Source organism: Tyto alba, unplaced genomic scaffold, assembly GCF_018691265.1.
Source record: "Tyto alba isolate M040663 unplaced genomic scaffold, T.alba_DEE_v4.0 Super-Scaffold_2, whole genome shotgun sequence".
Lineage (NCBI taxonomy): Eukaryota > Metazoa > Chordata > Aves > Strigiformes > Tytonidae > Tyto > Tyto alba.
In genome coordinates, this window is record NW_024881282.1 from 81391904 (window position 1) to 81419689 (window position 27786).

The following is a 27786-nucleotide window of genomic DNA, read 5'->3' on the forward strand; positions in this document are numbered from 1 at the left end:
AAGAGGGGGATCCTCTCCTGTTAGAGTGTCTTGACTAGCTCAACGCCCAGGCCCCTCTCTGTGACTGTAGGTTGTAGACTCATTGCTCCTCCTGTTCCTACTCCTGGGTTGCATTGCTGAATCCTGCCTAACAAAATCCTGGTTTACCTCCTGTAGTGATCCTTGATCTCACTCCCTGATCTCCAAGATCCTCTGCCCTTCTTGCATGTGTAATACCTGCTGTGCATGAGGACCTATGCTAGCCCTGCCAGCTATAGCATACATCTTACCTAATGTATTAAAACACAGAATTTTATCTATGCAGTACTACTAAATATGCTCCCTGGGGTGGCATGAGCCCAATACAGCACACTGGTTTGGAGGATATTGAATTTATTTCCCATGATGGAAGAGGCCTTATATCTCACTTGAGATTTTATGCTACTGCTGTACCGCAGACTGATGAGGTCACCTCTTTAAGAAGAATCTCATTACGACAACATTTGAAATAAAAAAATGAAAGTTGTTTTTAATAGTAATAACATTTTAATTCAACCATTTAAATCTAATGTTCCCAGCACTGAGACCTTTAGTCATCCCAGACTTCTACTAAAGTCAGTGGTGGGGGTTAATGTGTAGAATACATACCCCCAATCATACCTAAACATAAATCAGATGATTTAGTTCTCATGGAGGAGGAAAAATATGGAAAAAGATATTTATTTGTTTTTTTATGAAGTGGGCAAATATGTGATAAGAGTTGTCTGAAATGCAGTAATTGAAGTACTGTGTTACCACCTGGGAGAAGAGTAGGTCCTTTGTCAGTGCATGAGAATGCAGACCACCTGTTAATCCATAGCTTTGGTGTGGTTCCACTCATTTACTTTATATCCAAGTCAGAGAAATGGGACTTTGTGGACTGATAAAAATCTAATAAGGAATAATTGAGCAGGTTCTGTGGCACCATAACCTTCCAACCAAGAAAATTGTGTATCCCTGTCTTAGGGTGCTTTATATGTAGTAGTTTAATACCCCCTCATACCTCCTTTAAGTAGTCTTAATTGGCCTTAAAATCAAGACACCCAAAAAGATGAGTCTCTTGTGAAATGCCTGGCCTACGTTATTTTACATAAAAAATGCCAAAAAGTTCTCTGCTTGCTCTCAAAGTACTGTACGACTGGTTAGTATCTTCAGCATCAGTCTGCTGATTAAAGGTCCTGTGCTGAGAATTTCCCTCCTCTCCACAGATGTATTTTATAATATTTAGCACTCAGTGCTTTACATTATCAAAGCATTGTATGCATGCTATCTAATATCTCCTAATTAACTCAAACATCTTCTATTAAAAAAGCATCTAAAATTAATGACATATGGTATTGCTGGCTTTTCTACAACACATGCAAACTCAGCTTTCGGGTTTTACAAGAAACGTGGGTAAACTGAAATTCCTTTCTGAAATCTGACAAACACTTCACTATATCTGACTTTCAACAGAGAGGAAATGAACAACGATGCAAATTGGATCTACACAGTTAGGGATCTGGGGCTGAATGCACACACAAACACTAGCATGGGCAAGGGCGAATCTACAACTTCTAGAGCCAACATTTTTGGTTCTTTAATGAGGTGCACACCAATTACATGGATTTCCCACAGACTTTGCTCTCAAGCTCTGTAGAATGCATGAGAAACAAGTAAAGTCTGTCGTTTTGGTACCCATCAAAGCTCTATTCCATGTGAGGAAGTAGCTAATTTGTCATTTCACACTCAAAAAGGCGTGAAAGGCAAAACTGAGGGAGGTTAGATGGAAGAGAGGAAGGGGGGCTGTGACTCATGAGAAGAGACAGTAGGTTTGATTTTGAGCTTGTGTTTGTTGCTGCATATCAGGAATAAAATCAATGAAATCACCTTGATGTAAAATAGAAAAGAATGAGGCCAGTGTTTCTTATTTATATGGAAAAATTAGCACTATTAAAACACATGAACCAAGGAACAAGGAACAATTTACAAATGAAATTATGGTATATAGCAAATTTGTAACTTACAAGTTTTATTTACACGTGGACATCTTTTGTTTTATTTAATTATAATAAAAGTATTAATTCCAACAATGCAGATTTTCAACTTAAAAATACATAAGACCTTTGGGAGAAAATCCCAAAGAATGCACACATCTGAGGAATGTCAGCTCTGTGTCAAGAGCACTGGTCTCAGACACTAAATATTTTCCCTCATCGTCTTTTGTTTTAGCTTTGTTGTTGTCTTTTCTTTTCGTCTGCATAAAACAAAGCTAGCAAAGGGTCAGAGAAACAGTCAGAATCAAGCCTTTGGAGAGACAGGAGAGGTGCAGGCAGAAATCCCATTATTTGTTAATAGGATTTGTGCACATATCTCCCACAGACCACTTAGGAAATTTACTCCCAAACATGGTGGTGGCAGTTTCAATTAAAGTCAACATTTCATTTCAGCAGATGGACTGCAAACTGGTGGCTACTCAAACTCTAATGAGTAACGCTCGATCATTCCCCTCTCTTAAACTATGATTATGCTTTCTCTTTTTTTATAGGGAGAATGAATGTTGTCCCTAAGCCAATATTTAATTTGATTTTTTGCTGTGCCTCTCTGTGCTAGCTAACCCCACCCATGTGATTGTATACAAGCCCAATGGGTAAATTAGCGGGTATTTTTGCAGATCTGTCACACATTTCTACCATGCTTCTTATTCAGAAAGATGCCAAAGAACTAGAAATACATCTGCCCTCCCCTGAAATGTAATCACCTCTGGGACAGAATGTGGCAGCAAATATTAACATGGGAACATGGACACTAAATCCTATGTGAAAATTATGCAGGAAGTACAGAAAACAGATCACGTAGCCTCAGGCTACCCAGAAATTAGCTAAAAGTGTACATCTTTTCTTTTTTAATGAATGCATTTGAAATTATTGCCTGTGTGTGGTACTCCAATAAGGAATGTCTCATTTGGTATTGAATGCCATTGTACAGTCTCATACAGGTTAATAGTGATGGTGAGTTATCTGATTTCAATAAGAGGCAGTACTAATTCATAGGCAAAATGCACAAAACCAGAACACAGTATTATTTTTTTTCATGGAAAATGTTCTTTCTTTAAATAGCATTTATAAACTACGTAGATGGTGGCCTGGCTGGCTCATGGTGCCTTCGGTTTCGCTTTTTTTTCATCTCCTGCACATGCTTCCATTTGGCACCACCTTTGTTCCGCTGCCGCCGCTTCTCCCGATGCCACATCTGTTCACAATATTCATCCAGGCTAAAGCTGGGGCTGCTGACAAGCTGGATGTAGTCCTTGTACCTCAGACGGGACTCTGTTAGTAAATCCCTCACCCGGCCCTCCTCATCCTCAGTTTTCTGAGTGCTTTCCATTTGCCCATTCTCAATGACATTTAAATTCAGCTTCACGATGGTGTGGACAAAGGTGTGCTCCTGGGCTTTGCAGAAATAGGCTCCCGCATCCCTTCTTTGCAAGCTGCGGATCAGCAGCCCATGCTCTGTTTTGATGATCCTTTCATCAGCCTTCAGCTGTGGGGTTGGACAAAGAAGAATGCAATAAGTGGGTTTAATCGGCAAAACCAGAACATGTCAGTGCTATACTGAGGTGGAGAAAAGGCTCAGCTGGCACACATTATGTCCCCTCTCTCTAGTGCCAGCACATGGTGGGGCATGTGCAGGTGGGACAAATACCCGGAGATCCTTTCAATGTCTGAGTTCTGCTCCTAACTATAGCATTTGAACTGCTGACATTTCAGCATGCGGTAGTAAAAGATACAGATGGAAGAACAGACAATAATATTCACCACACCACAAAGCAGTAAGTTAGACTACATTCTCCAAGGAAGGGTACCTCTTTAGTGCCACAAATCCTGTTCATTTTTTAACTGTTCTTCTTGAGGTATCTGTAATGCACCCAATATACCAGTGTGTTTGTATGTATCTGAAGCACTGAGGCCCTATTACACTGAAAATAAATACTACTAATGATTTTTAAAGTCAAATGTTGTGATTCTGATCTTCTTCAGCTGGGTTTTACAAAAGGAAGAGGATCCTGGCTTTGACTCACTGAGAGTTAAAAACACCCAATGATGCTAGATGAATACAACCAAGTGCAGTTTATTTTATTGTTAAGATCTGTGAAGAAGAACTTAGAGGAAAAAAAAAAGGAAAAAAAAAAAGGCAAAGAAAAGAATGTGATTGCAGGTGAGAGCTGACGTCTGTCAGTGTGAAACTGTAATTCCATTTCCAAATGGAAATATTTAGAAAAATACAGCACAATCTCACATGTTAAAAATAAGGTACACCTTAGAGTAATAACACTGTCAGGTGAATTACATATCTGGTGATCTGAAAATGATTTTCAAAATAACCTAAGTCAGAAAAAAGCATAACACTCCCCCCCACAAAAAAAAAAAAAAAAAAAAAAAAAAAACAAAAAAAACAACAACATAGGATGGGACACTGGGCACCTAATTATTTTTGCAGCTGGGAAACACAGAAGGTAAGTGATTTGCCAAAGACCATATAAAGATTAGTAGCAGAGGTGGAAGTAGAAAGCAGAGCCCTAACTCCCAGTGTCCAACAGCAGCATTTGCTTTGAAAATGATCCAGATTTAGTCCAAACCTTTCACCTCCCAGGCATGCTATGTTCTGCTGCCACGCAGAGGCTGCAGCACACAACAGCACCGAAGGACCTGAAGTGCTGCTTGCTTGGCCTGCAGCAAAGCCAGGGCCTTAAACACAGCCTCAGCACCGCTGGTGGCATTGTTATAATGTAGAAAAGCTTCAGCACAAGGCTGAGTAGGGGGTTTAAGAAGGGGGAGTGGGGGCAGAGAGAGCTAACACAGAATCTGGAAAATTTCCCAGAGTGCACGCACATCTGACCCTCCAGCAAACTTCAGAAGATGAAGATTAGGGAGGCATAAAGATGACTAAATTAGATTTATTCACAGTGGGTAAGCTACACACTGTTTCTTTATGTAAAAAATCTGCACATGATTCCCTCTTCTACTCCATGGGAAAAAAAGTATACATACATATGATTTTCCATCTGTTATGATTCTAACTCACTAGTACTTTATCATAATAGGGTCTCCTGGAACAAAAAGATGGGTGAGAAGACCCCCCAGGGTTTTGCCTTTACCTTTTCCAAGTTTCTATGATAATTACTTTGGAAGGGTTAAATAATTTGAGATACCATTTTGAGATCACCAGAAAAATCAATACACACATATATATAATACATGCACAGAGAGACAGACTTTAGCTTGCTATTGTATCAGCTGCAACAGTCTTCAGTATATGTTATATACATAGGTAGGTAAGTAGGTAGGTATATAGATAGATGGATAGATAGATATAGGCCTGTGTACTACCATTGATTTGACAGCAGCAGAGACAACAAATCAACTGCTACAAAAGCCTGGACAGAACGTGGCTCTGGCTGCCTGGTTCTGTGGCCAAGTGTTTTTTGGCTCCTGCCACCAGTTGATGGTCTTGAGTCAACCCTGAGCTTCAGTTTCCTTGTTTGCAAACTGCATATAAGCATTCCTACTTGGCACCAGCAGGGTGAAATCATACTAATTTCAGGAAATTCCTGGAAAATCGATTGTCCTGACAACAGGTGCTGCATGAGAACAATCTACTTTTGATTTACTACACTGACTCTAAACCAGAGAAATCATGGTCAAATCACAAGCACATACACAGAAGATTTCAGGGAGGCAGGCTAGAAAAGACGACTTTTCTTCCTCCAAAACCTACAGCATAGGGCAGTAGTCCTCAATTTTATCAGCTAGTGACATTTAATTCCTAGTAAATGTACCTTTCTTACAGTAAAAACAGGAGCATAAAATGTATAAATGAATCCACTAATAAGTAGCTGTAGGCAGAAATACGTTTAGGACAGGTGTTTCCTTGTGGTGCAGTACTCCACAGAGAGGAGCAGGAGCAAGGGCCAGGTGGAAGTGCTCAGAGGCCTGGCTGTTGCAATAAGACAAGGAAGCTCCTATTTCTTCTGCCCAGGCTTCATATCAACATGCAGACCCAAGTTTGAGAAATTTAGGGAAAAGGATGGGAAGAAGCAGCTAATTTCCAGACATTTGGGTTTCATAAGGCAGTCTGTAAAGACCAAGTTCCCACATTTCCTGAGTGAAAACAGGATGGGTCTTTTTGAGCTCAGGGCTTGATATAATTGCAGCAGTAGCATCTGCCTATCGGTGGCTCTGCCAGTATTGTAGTCTAGAGCGTCTTGACAGCTGTGTACCTCCTACACTTGGAAGGTCTCCAGCTGGCTGTTTCGGCTGGCTGGGTGCCAGCCCAAAGAGCCATCACTAGTGCTTCGCCTATTTTCAGTGAAAGGAAGGCAGAATAATGGCAGATCTAGACTTGAAAAGATCACTGGACCCCCAAGTCCAGCACCCTGTTACTCGTAACTATTTACCATTTGTGTAGCAGCCATAACTTTCTAGTCTTTCATGTGTTAACTGATGGAGTTTCCCCCCCATCTGCCTTGAGATACTGCAGAGAAAGCTAACAGAGTCTAAATCGGTTGTGTCCCTTAATCCCAGACTATCATGACTCCTATTTTTAACGACACAGCATTTTTACAGAATGTCCTGTGTTAACCTTGGATATTGATTTACAGTGACTGTCACCTCCTTCTCTGAGCCTTCACTGTTCATTCCTTTTTTATCCTCCGTCAGGATGAAAATATGGCTCTGATTTCACATGTATTGAGCAACACTTCATTACTGTTTTCCCCTCCTCACTTCTCTTTTTTGGTATCCTGTTTATGTTGTTTTACCCATAGGTTCAGAACTCTTCCTCTTTTTCCTCTCTACTTTTTCCCCCACAGGGCTCTGGAGTTTCATAAACACCTGGCATTTCATTACTTCGTAGTAGATCTTTAACCTTTCACTTGAATGCTTAATGTGCTCTTTGGTTCCTGACCTATAGATGTAAAACATATTTTATTAAATTATGAGAAGAGTGAAAAGACTAGTTAGATAAAAGATATCATTTTGTTTTGGTCAACTGTGGATTCATTGCTCCCCACCTTGCCATGTCATAATCAATAACTCTCTTAAAATATTTGTAAATAAGATTTAATAATCCAGAAGCACAAAGGCTTTAATTCATAAAAGCTTGCTGACATGTACTTAAATTTGATCATACAATAAAACTTAAACATGAGAGACAAAATTTTGTTCATTAGGGAACAAATTATAAATCACAAAAATTAAGCACTTAATTACCATTAACTGTCTTAGTGGAGTGGGAGCAGATTTTTGACAATATTTTATTAACAAATTGCACTTTTCGTCCTTCATGATAAGCACATAAGTTTGCCTAAAATTACATTACCTGAATTATGGAACATGCCATAGATACTGGCAATATTTGACAAAGAGAAAAGATCTCCATACAAATCAAACACTTGACTTTCATAACCTGAATTTAACAATGGAGGAAAAATAGGCATTGCCAATAATGATAGCAAATCTTTAAACAATCAGTAAGTTGGAAAACAACCAAGGATTTGAAAGTGCTGTGGCACCAGATTAGGTCAATGCCTTTTGTCCTTTGCTAATGATGTGTTTAGATAGCTCCCTCTTTACAAATAATTCACATGTCAACTGTTTCACAGTTAAAACACTGCACCTGTCTGGGAGAAGAAAGAGGCTTCAAAGACTGCCTTCCTTCATTAATCAACATGCGAAAAAATGTTAGAGGTAAAGCTGGACTAATCATGGGTTAGCTGCAACCCCTGAACAAATTGAGAGAGAAAGGAAAATGATGAACATTTGTTGAGAAATCACATTTGCCTTTGTTTTTCTATTGTTTTATTCTTCATCCTCATCATTTGACTGGAAATAAAGATCACTCTGGGGTATTTTTGACATTATTGTTACACATGACTTTGTTTCTCTTACACTGAGAAAATAATAATTTAACTCCAACACAACTGTAGGGTTAATTTATCTTTCTATTTTTATTTTTTTTTAACATCTTTTTCTGTTTACCAAGAAGCCATGAGAAAAATTAAGAACGTGTTGCTGGTACAATGTCCTTATGGAAATACATGATTCCTATTATGTTAATGGTGAAGTTAACTTCTTATTATGAGATTAAATTTTAAACTTCTACACCTCCAGAATACCCAAATCAAAGCAGAAATGTTAAGTGCTATACCTCAATTCAGATTTACTTTTTTTTTTTTTTTCTGCTCCCCCCAAGGAAACTGTCAAAAATATTAGTCTCAGGAATCTCAAGGAATTGGGGGGGGGGGGGGGGGGGGGAAAGCCAATGAGTCATATAATAAAATAAAAGAGCAAAGGCATGAGAGCTATAAGTAGTCCCTAGGCTGCAGAATTAATCTTTTTTCTTTTTCACACTCTCTTGATGTCTTTCTCATTGACCTAAGGATTCAAACACTGAACTACACCCCTGTAACGGAAGATATTACTGGAAACTCAGCCCTTTGGTATATGTCCTCTTCCTTACTCAGCTCTCAACCAACTCAGATTTCAGAGCTGGCACTGAATTTGTAACATTTTTTTCACAAGATATTGCTGACCAGATGTTTGTAACAGAAAATCGCCATCATGATGCAAAAATCTCTAACCACTAAAATATATGGAAAGTTATGTCTTGGATAAACAGAAAAATGTCTTCTCAGTCCAGATAAAATGTGGAATGGAAACAACATCTCTTTGCTGCAATGGGTGAGCTAGGTCACAATCTTGTGCCTGGCAAGGTGTCCTGTCCAAGAGCGGGTCAAACTCTTGTACTTACCAAACCATCAGATTGTTGTTAAACTGGGTCTGTCAGAAAAACACAGCTCATGGCTATAGGGCAGGAATATGGAAAAGGTGAGAACTGATGAAGAAGAAACTGGAATGTCCTGCTTTTCGGTGGATTTATTTTTTAACCCCCAGGTATGAATAGAGAGAATTAAAAGTGATCTGCACCTATTCTGACACTTCAGATCATATAGTTTGCTCTGTCCCCTGCAAGGGGAGGTGGCAGTTTGGCAGACCTGGAGCTGCAGGAGAGTCAGGGTCAAGAGCAGCCTAATGTGGGGGGGTTAATACTTTTCAGAGCCATGGGGCACCAAAACTAATGGCTTTGTAGGAAACCATGCATTAGCTTTTTGCAGTTCTGATACCTATTATATATATAACACAACACATAGGATTTTTTCTGAGAAATAAATAAATATCTGTTTTAAGGTTCAGAAAACTTCAGCAGTCTAAAACATTATGAATAGATGACGTCCACACTTTTTTTTTTTTTTTTTTATGAACTCCAGCCACCGAAACACTCTCCCTCAGCTCAGTGACTAACCTTGTACGCACAGGAACAAACATGACCAATTGCGTGAGCAACACTAAACACAAAAGCACTAGGTATTTGACTCTTGACCTTAAAATGGCCCCAAACTACAGGGAAATGTACTCCCACTGGCAGCAAAATGACCTGGTGACAGCTCCTGTACCACAGGAGATCCTGTCCCTCCCCACAGGTTGCTCTGCCTGGAAGTCACATTCTGAACCATGACCCTAAGGGTGAAATGTCGGGGACATCCTGCTGGGCCTAACACTTCCCATCTAGTCTGGATTTTGCCCTTTTCCTTCCCTTGGGAAGCTGTAGTACATATCCAGGACAGTGCAAAGCCATCTATTTGTAAAGTCAGGTTTAAAGACTTGCTGAGACAGTACAGTTCCAACCTTGGAACTAAAAGTCCATAACCTAAGTTCCAGGTGCATGGAGTCATTTGCAAAGCATGGTATCGTCATCACAATAAGTTACACTGCTAAGACATGCACTAAAATAATGTACAGTGTTATTTGAGAATTCTGCTGCAGGAAGGGAGAGAGAGAGCAGAAAATATAACTGTAATGGGAAAAGTTATGGTAAGGCATTGGCTGAGCAAAGATCAAGCTACACATTAAATATGACCACACTGTTTCTGTCACATATGGTATTTCTGTCAAATTGGAGTACTTTGAAGATGAAGTCAATTACTCTGTTGATCTCTGCATTTTTTAGGAGGGCCTCCAATTAAGCTCTAATACCAATGAATTAATTTTCACTGGTAAGTCAAATTAGAAAACCTGAAAATCTCAATTTCTTGATCCCCAAAATAACAAGGCATTAACATTTTAACCTGGAAATGCCCTTATTCTATCTAAGAGGAGAAGTGATTTTTCAGCATCTCTACAGACCCAGTCATTTATTTAGGCAACCATATATTAAATTAGGAGGCTAACTTTAGGTACATGCATCTGAAAACTTGACATTCTTAGATTAATAGCTTTATCTTAAAAAATCACCAAAACCCTTATTTTTTTTCTTTTCTTCTAAAAATGGTATCTCCCAACATGATGATTCAAGATGTGCAAGCTGATTTTGCTCAAAAGGAGTTCAAGTTCTCAGGACCCTAAAACTACCCTGTGTCAAAATACTAGAAATTCTGTTACTATAACAATTTTCTGTAAGGAATCAAACAAAACTAGTAGCTATACACTGCCTTTAAGTGATCTGATCCTGTAATCATCAATGTGTGCATAGATATTTACTTAGGTTGTTTCAAAGTCTGCAAAAAAATATTTTAGAACAAACTAACAAAACCATCCGAAGGAGTTGCAGAATATGTGCTCCAACTTCGATTTTGTCAAAGCTAGATCACAGAAACACTGCTATGGCTTTAGGGACAATAGGTGGTAAAAAGCTATTTGCCTACTGTTAGTATTCATAATGTAGAAAGTCTGTCTGCAGATTTCTCCTTCAAATTTTCTTCTAAATTTGCCTCAAAGGTTAATCTAGCCTTTTAGCAAAGCTTTACTTTTCTCATACAAACAGATGTCAGACTGTTTACACAGAGCAAGCCCAATAAACACTGCTGTAGAAGGCTGCTAATGTGCAAAGATGTATGCTGTGTTCTTGCTGGAGCTTCAAATGCCATCACACGTATGCACGTATTCCCTTACTCTTTCTCAATGTGCACATCCTTGGCACATTGAGCAGCCCTTCAGTATTGGACATCACCATTCCTGGAGAACTGGCATTTGTCCCAGAACAAGTTGCAGGGGCCAGGTCATTGCCACAGTGAACCTTTTGGAAATACATAACGTGGAAAAAATTTATATAGCCATAATTTAGGCTATGCTATATAGGTTAGCCTGCCCTAGCTTTTTTCCAAAGTTGGTTTGACCTGCAGTTTATACTACAATCAAATAAAAAAGATAGCTTGAGCTTGGCTTCCTGACCTTCAAAGACCCATCTGAACAAGCAATCTGTGAGAAAATCAACTGACTTTTTTTTCCCTAAATTGACACAGATAAAACCCAAAAGCAGCCCTTCAAAAGAGGCTTTCAAATCTTGAAAGTGTGACTTCTTATGATACAGAAATATTACATTCTTCACAGGGAACTGATAGCTTTATGTAAAGTTTGTAGCTCTTTTTGAGAAGCTCAGACACATGCTATAGTTGTGATACATTATTTTAAAAAATGATTGAGTCTCTTCAAACCTTGACATAACTTCCTGTTCAGAAAAAAGAAAAATAAATAATAATAAAAAAAAAAACACACAAAAAAAAAATCCAAAATCTGTTAACTATCTGCTTAAATCCACTTTAAAATGAGTCTTAAACAGATGGTTAGAATTAAGCAAGTACTTGTTTCCCTGATCAAACATGCAAGTGCATTTGCAAACTGATGCCTTAGGGAAGTAGAGCACAGTCTTCTGTATAGGATACTTAAAAGTAAGTCAGTTAAAGCACAAACAATGAGTGCCCGTAGGTCTTTAAAGGCTGATACACTTCTAACTGGGTTTTCACTTCAACCGCCTGTGGCTGAGAGTGTGCTTGGCCAGCTGATCAGAAGATCACATTTTTTTTCTAAAAAGCAGGACACAGGTATGGACTGTAATGGAGGTTAGAGATGGCATTTCAAACCAGTAATCTCTTAGTGTTTAGTGCATATTGTACTATGTCTATAAGTTAAGCACTATGCCTATAAGTTAATGATGTTTTTATTTTCAGCAGAGCAAAGAATCTTTGCCAATCCAAAACATGAGTAGGAGAAGGGGAGTAAATTAGAAGTACTACAGTGTCATAGTCAATATACAGACTTGTTAGGTTTTTTGCCTTATCTGGTAGAAAATCAGAAGTGTGTTGTATCCCCTCACCCTGGCTTTCTGGGCCAAGACATAACCGGGTTTGCAACTTTGGGACTACTATCATGAGTCACATCTCACCCAGAAGTGAAGCTCTCATGGGCACCTTCCCTGGTCTGCATCTCCCCAGCCTTTAGAAAGAACCAACACATTCCCTGCATCCAGAAATCTCATAGGATGAATTATCATTGAGAGTGGAAGACTGGTTGGGTGTTTGATAGTTCCTGTCATATATACTGATTCTTGTCTCGGATGAACATTTAACAAAACAGCATATCTAACACCTGGGACCCGCTCATTTGAAAGGGCAGTTCTTTTCCTTTCTCCTTCCTCGTTGCCATGGTTACCATCACAGCAGGACTTGGCCTCAGACACAAAATCACTCATTTAAGAGAAAGGCTATGAAAACTCCTGAGGTTTGAAACTCACTCAAACCCAGTCCAGATCAGTCCCAGCACATTGACTTTTTGGGTATGTCAGAGGCCCCCTTTGTGACTGGCTCAGAGAGGGACCAGCAGGAAATGCTGCAGGGGACATGTGGCGACCTGGAGGCTCCTCCGGGTCTCCTCCATCAGTGAAGACCCCAAACCTGTCTCCTGAAGGAATTAAGGGCCATCAGAAATCTTGCTGCTTTCTACTCCACATGCAAGGTGCAACTATTTAACCTGACATCTCTGCATCAGCACCAACTGTATTTAAGAAAAGTTCTCAGACTCCACTAACAACAAAAAAAGCAAATAAAAAGCTTTTTTCTGCACAGACCATTCCTTCTCTGAGGAGAGATGGAGAGAAGCAGCAAGCCATACATGCAATTGTTAGCTTACTGTACTGCTTAACATGATAAAGTAATGAAATCAGACAGTAAATAGAGCAGAGATGTTATTAAAACAAAAGGTTTTGAACATACTTTTGCCTATAGAAGTAGGTGTTGTGTTAACTACTGGACAAAAAGGCTTTTTTTTTTTTTTTTTCCCTCAGTACTTTGATTTCTAACCCATATTTAAAGCCTAACTTATATTTTCTTCCTTTTATTAACAGAATTAACATTTAAGTCAAAATAAGTATCTAAATATGCTTATGACACAGTGCAAGGCTTCTCTCTTTCCCACTGGATGCCCCAAATGGTGATACCAGAATGCTATGTGATACCTAAGGTGAGGCAAGGAAAAGTAAAACATTGTCTAATCCCAATAACTCCTGCCTTTCAATGCTCAGCTGAATTCTCTATAGAGGAAACTTGCCTTGATGACTATAACTTACCTCTTCTCGATGTTCTTCTCCAGAGCGCTGAATATACCACCTAATAGAGGCTTGCTGGGACTTAGGAATACATTCCAGAAAAGTTGAATTAAATTCAATGCCAAAAATCACCTTTTCATCAGCAGTTTCATGACTAATGCCTGGAAAGCAAACACGGTACAGGAGATTAACCCTGACCTGCTTTTTAAAGCAATGGGAAAATAGCCTGATTCAGAACAGATGCTATAAGAGTGAGTAAATTATAAAAAAAGTAAAAGGAAACTTAACTTTTAGCTTAAACTATAACTATGAGGATTTAGAGGTGGCTGCTAACCTTCCTTCAGTGCAACTGGTTTTTAAGGAGGTCAATAAAATCTGTATCATGAGCTTGGTCCATTTTAAAGTTGAGGCTTTCACCTTTGAGGAATTTAAAATCTAACCTGTATTTTTCTTTTAATTAATGCAACTCCTAAACCTGAGCTAAAGCTGCTAAAGGGAGACTGTACAGTCTGGTTTGTTCATCCCAAACACTTTAAAGGATTCACAAGTCTAAAGTAAACTAAAGCTTACCTTCCTTCAGTATAATTTGAAGTGCTTCGTAGTATGTTTCAGACCAAACACTGAAGCAACCATGAGCAGATTTGGGCTCCTTTCTGGGCCTTCTGTAAACCTGAGCAAGTAATTTCTAATCTCTGCATCTCCATTTTCCTTTCAAATCTGTTTTATCTGTGTCTTATCTGCCTTACCATCAGACTAAAGCTGTTTCTTATGCCCTGCCAATAACAGAAAGGAAGGTGAAAGCAGTGCTGTCTACTAAAACAAAAGTTAGCCTAACAACAAAATGAATACAATTTTGTGGTTTTTTCAATATAATAAGTACCTATATGAGGTCTATAGAAATTCAAGCTCTCCGCATTAAATGCTTTTATTTTATTTCACTGTGCCACTGAGATTTCAGTAGAGCCAAACAACTTCATGCAGCCAATGAAGTCTCTAAGAGGGACCCTAACACAGTGGAACACTGAATGTAAATAGGTTTTGAGGCCATAATGTTATTAATTATCGCAAATGGCATAAATAAGCCAAGAGCCTGGAGTGGCACAGGTCAGCTTCATGGTTTTATGGCACACAGGAGTCATCCCTAGCTGGATAAAATTTCTATTGGTGGTCCTACATCAGGGCAAAGGATTAATACCAATTTCTGTGCAAAGTCATTTTACATTTGTGTAATAAAACCAATTATTTTGATATCTCTTTATCCTCTCTAGGAAAATGTGACATTGTCAGCCTTTCTGCTAGGGTTTCTACAACCTTGAGCTTTGCACAGTCTCAGATACCACTACTTGGAGAGCCACGGTAAGCAGCAAGCAAGGAAATTCTGGCCCTTGGGAATGAAGAGGAGTTTTGCCATTGACTTTAATGGAAATGATATTTCACCCTGACTTTTTAACTACATCTGCAAGTACACATGTACAGTCAGAGCCCTTTATACTGTTCAAAAGACTTAACACTCTGATCCTGTGGCAAGCAGCTCTGATTTCTGCACTGACTCACGCCGAGATCTACGGCAGGCACCCGGCACCACAGCAGCACAAAAATAACCAGAGATCAATGGAAAGTGGTGGCTCATCCCAAACAAAATGTTCAACTCAGCGATACAATCGATACTGTTTTGACTGGGTTGTTCGCTTTAATAAGCAGCTAGAAGAGCCCCAGACAAACCCAAGCTTGGTTTTGAATGCTTTTCATTTATTTTACGCTGCTGCAGAGATTGCCGCGTAACCGCAGGATTTCATACTGACAGTGCTCGCTGTAAGAAAAGTGCTGCTGTTGCCAAAGGAGCAAGCCAGACCCTTTGGCATCTGAAAAGAGGCTGTGGGAAAGGGAAGGGGGGAGCCGATGGGGAGAGAGGGGCTAGGCTTTTGTTAATAACAGGAGTATTTAAGTAGCTGCAGGGATGGGAAGGGGGTGGTTTGGCAGCTGGAGCTGGGCCTTGGGACTTGTGTCAAGAGTATGTGGCGGAAGGGGAGAAGATGGTGTGTTCCCTGTTCACCCCTGCGGGATTCCCCCCAGGATTCTTACCCCTGTTTCTGGATGAAACATCACACACATCCCATTAGCTACTTGCAGGGACGTGTGTGATGTTTTTGTGTCAGGGGCACGCCTCCCTCTCCGGGGTGAGTGCTAGGGCGGGTCGCCCATAAGGGATGTGAGGGTGCTGTCCCATGCTGGCTGTCCCTTATCAGCCCTGATTCTGCAAATTTAACTGCAGGAGGGGTAATGGGTATGAAGTGTGGGAAAGGCAGATGATTTAATGGTGTTACTCTGTTGAGCTTGACAAGTTTTCACAGACAGACAGAGACCCTTACAGCAAACTCTGTTGTCAAAGTGACAAAAGAGCAAGAAAGATGCAAAATACTCACTGTCTTCCACATCCCAGCATTGTGCAACGGGGTCTCCATATTTGACATCTTGCCTTCTGGCTCGCCTATGGGAAGAGCATGCAAACTTGTAACACTTCAGGCATAATTGCTGGAATTCAACAACAAAATACAGAGGAGCTCAGCAGATGTGGACTCGCATTGCTCCCATCCTACTGCTGACAATTACAGTCTTAACTAAAACCAGCCTCCCCCTCAAAGCAGCATGTGGCCTAGAGAGATTTGTACAATTGACATCAAGAGAAAGGCCTGTGATTTGGGAAAACCACTGGGAGGGGAAAGAGAAAAAGACAGAGAAAAAAGTCTGCCTCGAATAAAAAGCATGCATTATAGTGACAGAAAGAGCATCTAAACCCCTGATCATGGGGCATAGGTCTCCTGTTGGGGTGGACTGTCTTGGAAATACTTAAAAACATCCTTTATTTTTTAGGTCATGAAAAAGATCTGAGGTTCAACAGGTAATATTCAAAAATGAGCTCAGGATCAGCCCAAGATAATACTGGCTAGTAAACCAATCATTAAAATGAAGAGAGAGAAGCATATGGTTTAGTTTTGTAACAAAGAATTGACAAATCTGGTTATCTTTCATCATCAAGAAAAACCACTTGAGAAAGTGGTCTGAGATGGTCTGCTCCCTTCCACAACTAATTTGTCTGCTAATCTCTGGGTGTGTTACTGTGATTTACTGTAATTTCTTAGTAATATTTTTTAAAAAGCAAACTCTTCCTCTAAGGATGATTGCATTTATCTCCCAAGAGCTAAAAGAAGTTTATTTTTTAATTTTTCAGTAGAATTGGAGACCCAGGGAGGAACTGCTTCCTCCCTCACAGCCACACTGAAGTTAACAGGAGTGGGACCTCCTGGGTGCAGAGCAACACCTCGGCAGGAAAGCAAGTTCCCAAGGCTGAGCTGTCCACTGTGGTAAAAGCTGTAGACATGCTGGAAGCACAGGCTTCTACACAGAAGAAAAATATTCAAGTAACTGATCTACTGTAGGATTCCCAACCCCAGTCACCCATCCTTTGTTTTGGAGCTACTGACTTTTGGCCTTTGCACCCAATTGCACATCTGTTAAAAAGCATGGACCATCAATCTCCATGTCCCAGCCCACCTCAGGCTTCAGCAAGCCTCATGTGTCACTAACTCTGCAGTGAGCCTGAACACTTGCTTTTCTCCTTTCATTTATGCTTCTCTGAATTTAGTTTGCTTTGGCTTTGAGGGAAAACATGTAAAGTTCCTTGACACCATGACACAATAACCTATGAGTCATTAACTTCGATGGTTTGTCTAATTGCTCAGGTCTCAGCCCTGCAGCCTCTAAAGTAGAAAGCCTCATTACAGAGCCTGAGCTCAGACTACGACCTTACTGCAAGAATTACTGTCAGGAAGGCTTTGTCCAAAGGGGAATGAAGAGGCTGTGAAGGACTCTAGCTCAGTGAGTGAGCTTACAGCTCCAGATAAATCAGCCAAAAACTCCAAGAGACACATCCAGCAGCTTAGGTACGGCACTGCTAGAGCCGGCAGCGTGTTCTCCCTCCATGCAGATTCATGCTGCTGTCCTAGATGGTGGGTACAGAAAGTTCGGACGAAGCTCCTTTCACTGTGAAAAAACTGCTCCCAATGTGGTCAAATCACAGTACTTAAATCTCTGTCTCCCTCTCATGGTTAGACCACAAATAAAATTGTTTGTTTAGATCAGGGAATTAAATGTATTTTATTATTGACCACTCTGGGATACTATGTTAAATTCTGCTTTATAACTATGGTGATGCCCTATGCAAAAGTCAGAAGCTCTTGCACTCAGGCAGAGTTAGCCACAACCTGGACCTCCATCTGAGCATCTCATGCCTTACAGCATTCAGCATAAAAAAGGAAAGTGATGGATTTATAATGTTAGCTGCAGTAGCTGAGATACTGTGACACACACTTAAACAAAGCTATGTTATTTTCACAGCTCTTTGAGAAGAAATGAGAAATGTGGCCAGAGTATGATCAAATTTTAAGGCAAATGACATGCTAAGTAAAAAGGCAACAAGTTCTGATTAAAAACCTTTAAAATTCTTGCAAGCAGCAAGATCTTTTACAGCACGTTGTATTTTTTTTCTTACCTTTTAGAAGTGGGGGCATATCTGGAACACGAGTTTCCATCCCAGGCACAGTATGGGTCCCTGGCAAGGCAGCAGTCTGCACAAGCCTTCCCATACGTGTGACATCTGTGCAGAGAGAGCTGAACCAATCCATCCCTGGAACCAATGTACAATTGTTGCTGCAAATCAGGCAAAGCAAATGAATTAGGAGCGTTCTCCAAGAAGCCTGTTTAAAAAGTTCCCTTCTTCAGTGCCACACTTACAGACTTTCAACCTTGTCGCAGATTTTATGAAATGAGGGAGAATTCCTCCTTCACCATAAAATGTTTCTCAGGGCTCACATGAACTGGCCGGTCCCCATCCATCCCTGACAACACAGCAGAGAGGAAAGGGGACTGCGGTCATGGAAAGACACCAGCACTCAACACCTTTGCACCTTTAGATTTGTGCTTTAGTGAAAAATCAGAAGCAAACCACGGAAAGAATGGTTTAATAGCACATTTAAAAACAAGGGGCTGGATAGACATGACATTAAGAATGCAGGAACTAGGGATGACCTAGTGTGAATAAAACTTCATCTTCTGCTTCTGATCCTTAGGTAAGATGGGGATAATATTACACCCCTCTCCCCAGTGCGAGTAGATTGCCTGTTGAGACAGGGGTGGTCTGAGTGCTTGCTGTTGAGCTGGAGCTGGCTCATGCAATACTTCCAGCTGGCCTGCCACCTTTTTTCAGGGGAGATGGGACCCAGCTGTGTTGTGCGTGCCTGAACAGCAAAATACCTCCTCCTGCGTGAGGGAGGCACGTTGGGCTGGGGCTGCTCTGGCCACCTCTGCGGGGCAGGGAGGGATGGCCCTGGTGTCATGCTGCCCCCCAAACGTGCATGTAGCCATCATAGAGCTAAGGAGCTGCCATAAAACCATTTCCCATCCAGAGATTTCCAACTGGGACTGGCCCCTGTGCTACCAGGATTGGACCACCCAGATCTAGGCTGCAATTTTAGAGGAAGGGGACTGGTTTTCAGTCTATGTACGCACAACTTTTAGCACAGTGAGGACCTGATCTCTCTTGATTACTCATAAAAATAACAACAACAATAGTAAAAATAATCTCTTAATAGATTGTAAAGAGACAAGTATTTCTAGTGTCCAGAAAATGAATATGAATTGACTTCATTCACAAATCCCTCTACTATATGACTAAAAAATTGTTTCCAAGAATAAGTACCAGCTTGGGTACACAAATTACAGTTTGTAAGCAAATGTGAATTAGGCAGGCAAAAAAGTTCAAACATATCTCCTTATTTCCAGATACATTTTAAGAGTCATCCATGGAGAGCTTGGCTGCTAAGTAACAGGCTTCACCTGAGAATAACAAGTTATGTGTTCAGTGTACCATATATCTTGCAGTAATTAAACGAGCTTGTAATTACCTGCTTCTGAGAAATCTCCATAGTTGAGATAAACGAAGGGTGCTGAAAAAGAGAACAGAACTTAACATACAAAAAGAAAATAAAATTACAGATTCACTTGCTTGGTTTAAACAAATATGAAAAAAAAAACCACAAACAAACAAACAAACAAACAAAAAAAAAGAAAATCACTAAATTCATGCTTCCAAAAATACCTCCCATAAATTTTCCCTGCTATTTATGAGGCAACTGGCTTTAATTCTCAGAGTTTGCAATGTACCCCATCCTGGAGACTGGCAGTGAGCCTTCACATCAACTTAAGTTCTTATTAAGCACTATTTGAAAGGCTTAGATGGCATTTAAGGGATACATAGGCAGATCCTCTGCACCAGGATGTATTTCACTGCTATGAAAGACATTGAAATTTTTACCAGTGACTGATGTAAGAACAGGACAAAGCTCAGGGTATTATCTATCATCTAATAGAAGATTAATCTAAGCTTACTGATTAATGTTGATGCAGTTCAAGGAAATAAGGGATGTTTTTTCAGCCCTTCACCCCCTTCAATTTTCTGGATTCAAAAACACAGAGGTAACAGTTATAAAAAATGTTTCCAATAAAAACGTGAAGGAATGTCTGCTGAGAAGAAAAAAAAATAACCTTTTTTTTGTTTTAAATATGATATGCTACATTTGTTCTTGACATTATGTTTTAAGAATGCAGCAAAATGGTGCACATACTGAAACTGCTGATTACTTGGCAGGCCACTGAGTAATCTTGGTATTCTTTGAGTGAAATTTATAATTGCTGTCCAAGACAGTGGGAAGAAGACATGGAGATCCTTTAAATAAAAGTTTCATCATACACATGACATACCAAAAGGCATATGGAGAAATATATTCTTCAAAACGATTATTAGAGATTCTGTCCTTACACTTGGAAAATACTGTTTCTAAGTCCTAAATTCATTTCTTTAGTAAGGACAAAGATTCCAGCTAAGACCTTGTATAGTACATAGGAGAGAGGATGTGTGAGAAAGTGATTAAAATGCCAGGGATACAGATAAACTTTGACGAAAAAACAAGGTGAAAGAACAAGGTCAAAAAAAGAAGAGCTATACAGCAAGAGAAGAAAGCAAAGTGAGAAAGTAAAGAATGAAGAAGAAACTACAAAAGGGAAAAGGAAATCAGCAGGGAAGACACAGGTCTTTATTTTCTTACTGTAACAATATGTCAATGTTAGCTCCCCCACCAGCAATGAGGAAAATCAGTAATTCTGCCTGTGCAACAGAAAGGAGGTTGGGCTTTTTACAAGCTCTATTTATGAAGAAGTCATTTGTGTTAGCAGGACTCCAGTTACTTTTCTTCTTTATCACTCAACCAGAACAACCAAATCAAAACGGTCAAAAATGTTGAGACAGTCTTCTAATAAATTAAAACACATTGATATTCAAAACTCTGTTTTATTTTCTTTATTCTTTCAATTCCTAACATTGTTATTTTAATGAATTTCTCCGTATCTGTGGAATTTTGTTTGTTTGTTTGTTTTTAAGAAAATATAATTGTCCTAAGAATAGTCCCAAAAATGAGACAATATAAAAATTGGCATTAAAAATAAAATACTACTAAAAAAAAAGATTTGGGCTTATAACACGATTTCAGACTAGAACAAGGCAGGATAAATGAGACTTTCTACGAGTTTGAAAAATCGTGGTCTGGTTTTGGACTTTTTTCAATTGACTTACCCAAAGAATACCAACCATTTAAAAATTTACATACCGTCCCTCTGGAAACTTGAACTAGTTCCAGTAAACAAACAACGAGACAGACAAAGACAGTTTGGGCCTTAAAGTCCCCTGAATAATATTTAATTGATGTTGTAGCTGTTAACACTTACCTTGAATATCTGCAGCTCTTCCAGGACCACTTCCTCCTTCGTCCACTTCTCTTTTGTGATACTCACAACTTTCAGGACTGTGCCTATGTCTGAAGCAAATGTAAAACCCATGTAAAACCAACAGTTATGTTTCAGTACTTATGTGCTACTCCATTTCTTACCTCACAGCAACATGATCTCAGACTAGTGTTGTTTCTTTTTTAAAACAAGTGATGCTGTAAACTGAGGTTACAAAGAAAAAATAAAAATAAAACAACAACCTTGGCCCTGAAGATAAAGCTAATGCATCAAGGATGTAACCTTCAAACAATATCTATCCTTATCTGCATCTGTTTCTATCCACATAGCTCTGTGCAATACATTTACGGTTTTACTGTATGTCTGAGCCAACATAACCGTAGATGGCTCCTGTCAGGGCTGGTCTAATTCTCCTGCTACACAAAGATAAACACTCACAGAAACATAGACAATCACATCCATGAAGCCAGCTAGAAGTTTCTTCACATTTCCTTGAGCCAGAATTGGGACCCACATAACCCCCCAAATAATCCAGTTTAGGGGACTAAATTATCAGAAAATTATTTACTCTTTTTGTAGAATTAATTTTAGTCCAGCATAGCACCTTAATCAGAAATACGTTTCATTTTAACGTAGGGAGTTAGGCAATCACCTTTTTTCATTTATCTTTTAATTTTAGGGAAATTTTTGAGCAGAATCTCCATTCATCATCAAAATCTTCAATCATTGCAGAAATTACTTCTTTGGATTTATCTAGAGAATATTTTAAAGCTAAATCTATTCATTAATTTGAACTTTAATTTCTACTTGGTGAAAAGAATCGCCGTTCATTGCATCTCAGACCATTACACATTAGTGAATCTTGAATGGCCTTAAAAGAACCCTTAAAATCTGCCCATGGGAAGTGGGCTGGGTGCTGGGGTGTGCAGTGTGGAAATGACACAGCACAGCTCAGTCTAAGCACTATGCATAGCACTGAAATGATGAAAAATAATAAATTATAATGGAAATAATGAGATTTTCATTCTTGTTTTCCCCACGTATTGAAGTTCATATTACCAATCGAAGCCAAAAGTATTTCAGTTTGCCTTATAAATTTGACCTTTTGTTTGTTTGTTTGTTTGACATAATTGCCAAAGCCTGCATATGTACAAATTGGTTGCATACATTCAAACATAATAAGCTTCTGAACTTCTGCTGCTCAAAATCTCCTTGGTTATTTGGTATATCTGTATTCAGTATCTCTATATAATATCTGAAATTTAATCTTTGAGTTTATATTTTTTTTTTCAAAGGATGAGTTTAGAGTATTAAATAGAACAAAAACTTGTGCTTCTGGAAAAGAAAGATCACTTTTAAGGAAGGCAGTGCAGATAAATAAATATCTGCGTATTATGGAGTGCCACCTAGTGACTGCATGGTACATGTTGGCCTTGACACCTCTATACCGGAAGATTTATGCTGAAAGAATTAGCATTGGTGCTGGGTAGTAACAGTTAACCTGGGAGTATCTGAGTTGCTAGTCTGTTAGTATAATTTTATTCCTATGACAAATTTTATAGTAGAGGACAGCAAGCATCTGAAAGCAACTGGTATAACCACTAAAAGAATAATTTGTATATTTTAACTAGTGAACTCGTATTTTTGGACAGCTTAAATTTTAATTACTTTTACTCACTATTATTACAAGAAAAGTAATTTTCAGTGAATATTTCCAAATCCTAGGCATCTCACAGCTTGGGATTTTTTTCACTTTCCTTCTCTGTTGACTATATTAAAGATTTCATTCAGAAAGAAACAAGGATATTATATCATCACAGCTCAAGATTATTCCCTGCTTTCTCAGGCAGCAGGGGAGCAAACAGCACTTTAATGTTCTTTTCTGTGAAACTATGCTTTTCCCTCTGACACAACTTTACTTTAGAGGGACCCTTGTACCTTCTTTTTTTGGAAGATAAGAGTTGTGAGAGTGAATGAGCTGAAAGACATAAATAGTCCAAGACAGATACTATCTCTGAACTCGGGTGTATGATAATGCAGCTGGGAAGCTTGTGAAGACTCAGACAACCCACGCTTTATAAGAGGTGACGCTCTGTGACAATTCACTACTTTCCCCAAATCACTTCAGAATATCCATACCTATCAAACCATATTCTGTGACACCAGAATTCCTCATAGGCCAGATAAAACGCTGTGCAACCCAACAGCATTGGGGTAGAATTCAAACAGAAACCTTGATTTCTCTGCAGCTCATGTCAGTAGCTCATCTACTGCCCTTGGATAAACCTTTTCAACTCCATGTACCTTAGTCTCACCTGCTGTAAGATGGGGATAATGTCAATGATAAAGTGTTCAGATCTAGCAGTGAGAAGTGCTTTTTCAGATCTACTAGTGATAGAACTTCAAATTGTAGATTAAGAACAAGAAGTTCCAGTGGGGTAAAACTGTAGATTATTAATTCAGAAATGTTATGAATAGTTATGTTAATATTTCTTATCATAAAATGCTGTTGGTTAATTCATCCAGTGATTCTAAATTTAATTACTATGGTAGAACTAGACTTTTTCCTTAAGGCATACAACTATCATAAAAATGTAAAGAGATACATAATTATCCATAGAAAAACTGCAGAGCAGGTTTCTTCTGCAACAGGGTAGTTTAACCTCTCTGTTCACTCCTGGTCCTTTTGTTTAGAGTTATTCATGTTTCTAAGTAATATCTCTGAAAGTATTTAAGTGGAATTGTTGCCTTAGGCTCAATTTTAAATCTTTCTTTGCTGTTCAGCGTCATGTGAGATTTAATGCTAAAGCACCATGTCACTTCTGATAACAGGAAATACTCCTTTAAGTTATTAAGGTTAATTTTTTCTCTTTTAACTGGTTATTGATGTGTTTCCAGCAGGAATTGGAGCCAGACTACCTTGTAATCTAAAAACAAATACTGAATGGTACTCAGAGGATAAGAAAGTCCAGGTATTCTGACCCTTAACCGGTTTATCACCTAGGCACCAGGAGGCATCAAAATCCTAATAGTATCAATCATTTGAGCTGACAAATACATATAATCTTAACATTTTCATGAAGTCTTGGCACAGAATCAGGATCACCTTAAATGCTTCCCAAAGCTGCATGTATGGGAAAAATATGTTAATTAACAGGTTTATTCAGGATCTGCTGGAGTAAAAGTGTTCTTAAAGGATGTTATTTGTGCAAAATGATAGTGGAAGTGCTCTATCATACCTGTTCCTAGGAAAATAACATCATATTGTCCATCCTCTGCCATGACGTGGTCCACCACAATCTGTGTCAGCCGATAGTCCACATTGATTTGAGTGAATACTGGTCCTCCCGTCAGTGGGTAAATGGATTTGTACATCAGTGGATGGCGTTTAATAAAGCTAATGACTTCATCAGGAAAGTCTCTGGTAGACTTTATGAGTGGATCATAGGTTTTGCTTGGACACTGAACAAAAGAGAGGGAACAAGAAGATGGAGGGAATATTAGGAAAGAAAACCAAATAATCTGCAGGTTTCTTTGTATAGTAGAAAAGTTGTCTGGTCCGGATCACCTATATTAGTTTGTAAAGCACATTTGACAGTGACTGGTAATATGACTTACAATTGAAAAAACTCAGTGCTGTTTTGAAAGTGTGGGAGCACACTGGTGGTGTGTGCTCTTCTAGTTCTTCAAACGGCCATTTTGTCCCTTGTTTCTCCACCCTTTCCTCTTCTTTTTTCATTTTTACATCTTCTCAAAAGCACTTCCCCTTCATCTCCATTCTTCTTTAACCTGATCCCAACTATTCTCCTTTATCTTTTAAAACCAACCAAAACTTGCTAATTTTTTTCATCTTGCTCATTTGTACTACTACTTAGAATTATAAATCTTCAGTTCCTGATACTTATATGCCCACACCTGCACCTGCGCATATATTCAAGCTTCGAATAATAACTTCCATAGGCTTTTCTTCTTTATCAGTCAGGAATTTAGATAACATAAATGAAAACTTAGAGGGGAGATGAACTTCACTAGCTTCCCTAAGATACTCATCAAAGGAAGACAGCATTAGAAAAGAGAGTTTGTCTGGTTTATGTTGGACAAAATGTGAATTAATTAATATTTATTGCATTAACATATCTGTAAACATAACCTACTAAAAGCTACACTTATTTTTTTTAGTTTTATCACCAAATTGCCTTTAAGACCATAACCAAGTCCCTTTATGTTTATTCATCTACTAGTGTCCTTGAAGAGAGTATGAGATATGCCATTCATACCACATTCACCAGTAATAAGAATAATCATTATTAACATTCAAGCAGAACATCCAGTACTGTGATATAATTTTAACATTTTTCCCCCATCATATATTAAAGCTAGAAAAATTTAGCCATAAACAATTTAATAATATAGGAAAAGAACTTTATTTTCTTTAAATATTTAGGAACTCCTTGTATATAATCCCATAATTGATGCCATCAGTGTAGGATATTTTGGAAAATTGGTCTTACAAATAAGTCACAAATTCAATCCGTATTCAGTTAGAAATCAAATTTTCTGTGAGAACACTTGTAAGCACTTGGTCACTATTAGTTCATTTTTTGAAAGCATTGCTTTAAAAACAGAGGAATTCTCATGATGGGCTCAGTACATCTGCAATGAATTTCACCTCACTGCTCCCTGCCCCACTCACAGGCACCTTATCACATTGGATATTTTAAAAAGACAAGGAAATCAAGTCTGGAGTGAAGGAGACCTGTCATGGTGTCTAGTTCTCATTTCAAGACACAGGTACCAACATGCAGTTAGATTTGCTACATGCTGAACAAATTAGTGCAGGTTATCAGTGTAAGGGACTTTCAACAGTAAGTCTAGAGTGCCCTCCGGTGGCTACCATGGGATAATCTCAAGTATTACTACAATCTCAAGTGCGGGATCTCACAGTTCAATTTTCCTGCTTTTTGCATTTCTACTCCTCTTATTGAGGCTGGGTTTCTACCCTGTTGATGCAGTGAGCGAGAGCCGGGCACAATCCTCACCAGCGTGCCCCGATATGAGCCTAAGGGCTTGGTTTCTCCTGGGAGATACGCTCAGAGTTACTGTGGCAGAAGGTCCCTAGGAAATGCTTTAACCATGTTCATTTTTCCAGACAAACGCCCACATCTATCTTTCCCCTGTATATGGCCTGCAATCAGAGGCCATAACTTTTCAGTGAACTGCACCTCCTACACCTACCATTTTTTTTTTTTTTTTTTTAAAAATAGGCAGATTCTCCAGATGTCAGATGATCCCTGTAGCTCATTATTTCTCAGAAGTGAGTTTCCTTACTCATCCCTGTAGCTGAAATTTTTACCCAGGCCTATGACTTGGCTGCTGCAGCATCTTTTCCTCTGGCTTTGAACAGCACAGTCTCATCCTCTTCTGGTCCAGGCAACTGCTGCAGTGATCACTCCCTCAGACATTTCCCCAATGTCACTCATTTATTTCCGGGGTTGGCTCCCACTTCTGTTAGACCCATACTGATAAACTAATAATTTTATCTGTTTCTTTGTCTTACACAAAGTAAATTGGTACTCACACATATTTCTTAAAGACATCCACAAATCTACCTCTTCAAACTCCTTCAAATTTTTCCCTTCTGTGCCTTTTGGAGTGAGCCCAGGAACATAGTTGCCAGGTCAGTCATGTTGGTAATTTATCATCTCTCATGCTCACCTGTCTGCTTTTCTTCTCGTATCTGTTTGTATCTCTTTTCTGTCCCTTGTATTACACTTAGTCTCTAATCTGTGTCTGAGAAAGCTTCTCTTTTGAATCTGGAGACATTTAGATGTGTTAATGGGGCACTACAAAAACTGGATAATAATAAGACAAACGAAACATATTCCAGCTGGTGACACGCTTTTACATATAAACTGTTGATTGCTTCTTCTCCAATACTATTTTCAACAAAGTAATCCCTGTGTTTCCTGCCAGGTGGAGCCATAACACAGTCTGTGAAGAAATAAATGTTAAATAATGCCTTTGTAGTCTGCCAGAGGAAAGTTAAGATTTTCAGTGAAGTTGCTCTACAATCCTCCTTCATGGCTAATTTCAACAGAGAAGACTTTAGTTCACATTCTCAAATCTCCAGTTTGACATGTGTTCAATCTAGAGTGCCAGTAAAGGACTTGCGGTTAGGATGTGTTCCACTATGTAAGGTTTGGCATTATCCAAAACATTTGCATTAGGAACAACACACACAGTGCCAAGGGTTGAGCATGCCCCTCTTCCATCGCTGGCAAACTCACTTCTCACAGCTACACATCAGCCACTAGCAGCAAAACCATCCCCATGGCCTCAGGACCAACTTGGACCCTTTTCTCCCTTGGGCTTCCACTGCTTGTTCTCCTTGTGGGCTGAGGGATATCCACAGCACACCCTGTGGTAGTGCTTGCTAAAAAAGAAATGTAGCCTCTGCCCAGTGCATACAGGTATAGTGTACACATGCCTAAGGATGAA

At 39.2% G+C, this 27786-nt stretch overlaps 1 protein-coding gene across 4 annotated transcripts in view; it reads right to left on the bottom strand.

Moving 5' to 3' along the window:
• Positions 1-505: 505 nt before the first annotated feature.
• Positions 506-27786, bottom strand: part of SEMA3D (semaphorin 3D) — a 145834-nt gene continuing 118553 nt past the window's right edge. For all 4 annotated transcript variants that reach the window (XM_042792344.1, XM_042792343.1, XM_042792345.1 and 1 more), the window contains 7 exons: positions 24528-24750; positions 21271-21359; positions 19395-19436; positions 17984-18141; positions 15858-15922; positions 13456-13595; positions 506-3540 (listed from right to left, as the gene is read on the bottom strand). In XM_042792344.1, coding sequence (XP_042648278.1) covers positions 3127-3540; positions 13456-13595; positions 15858-15922; positions 17984-18141; positions 19395-19436; positions 21271-21359; positions 24528-24750 — 1131 coding nt within the window. In that variant the 3' untranslated portion in view covers positions 506-3126. The remainder of the gene's footprint in view (positions 3541-13455; positions 13596-15857; positions 15923-17983; positions 18142-19394; positions 19437-21270; positions 21360-24527; positions 24751-27786) is intronic.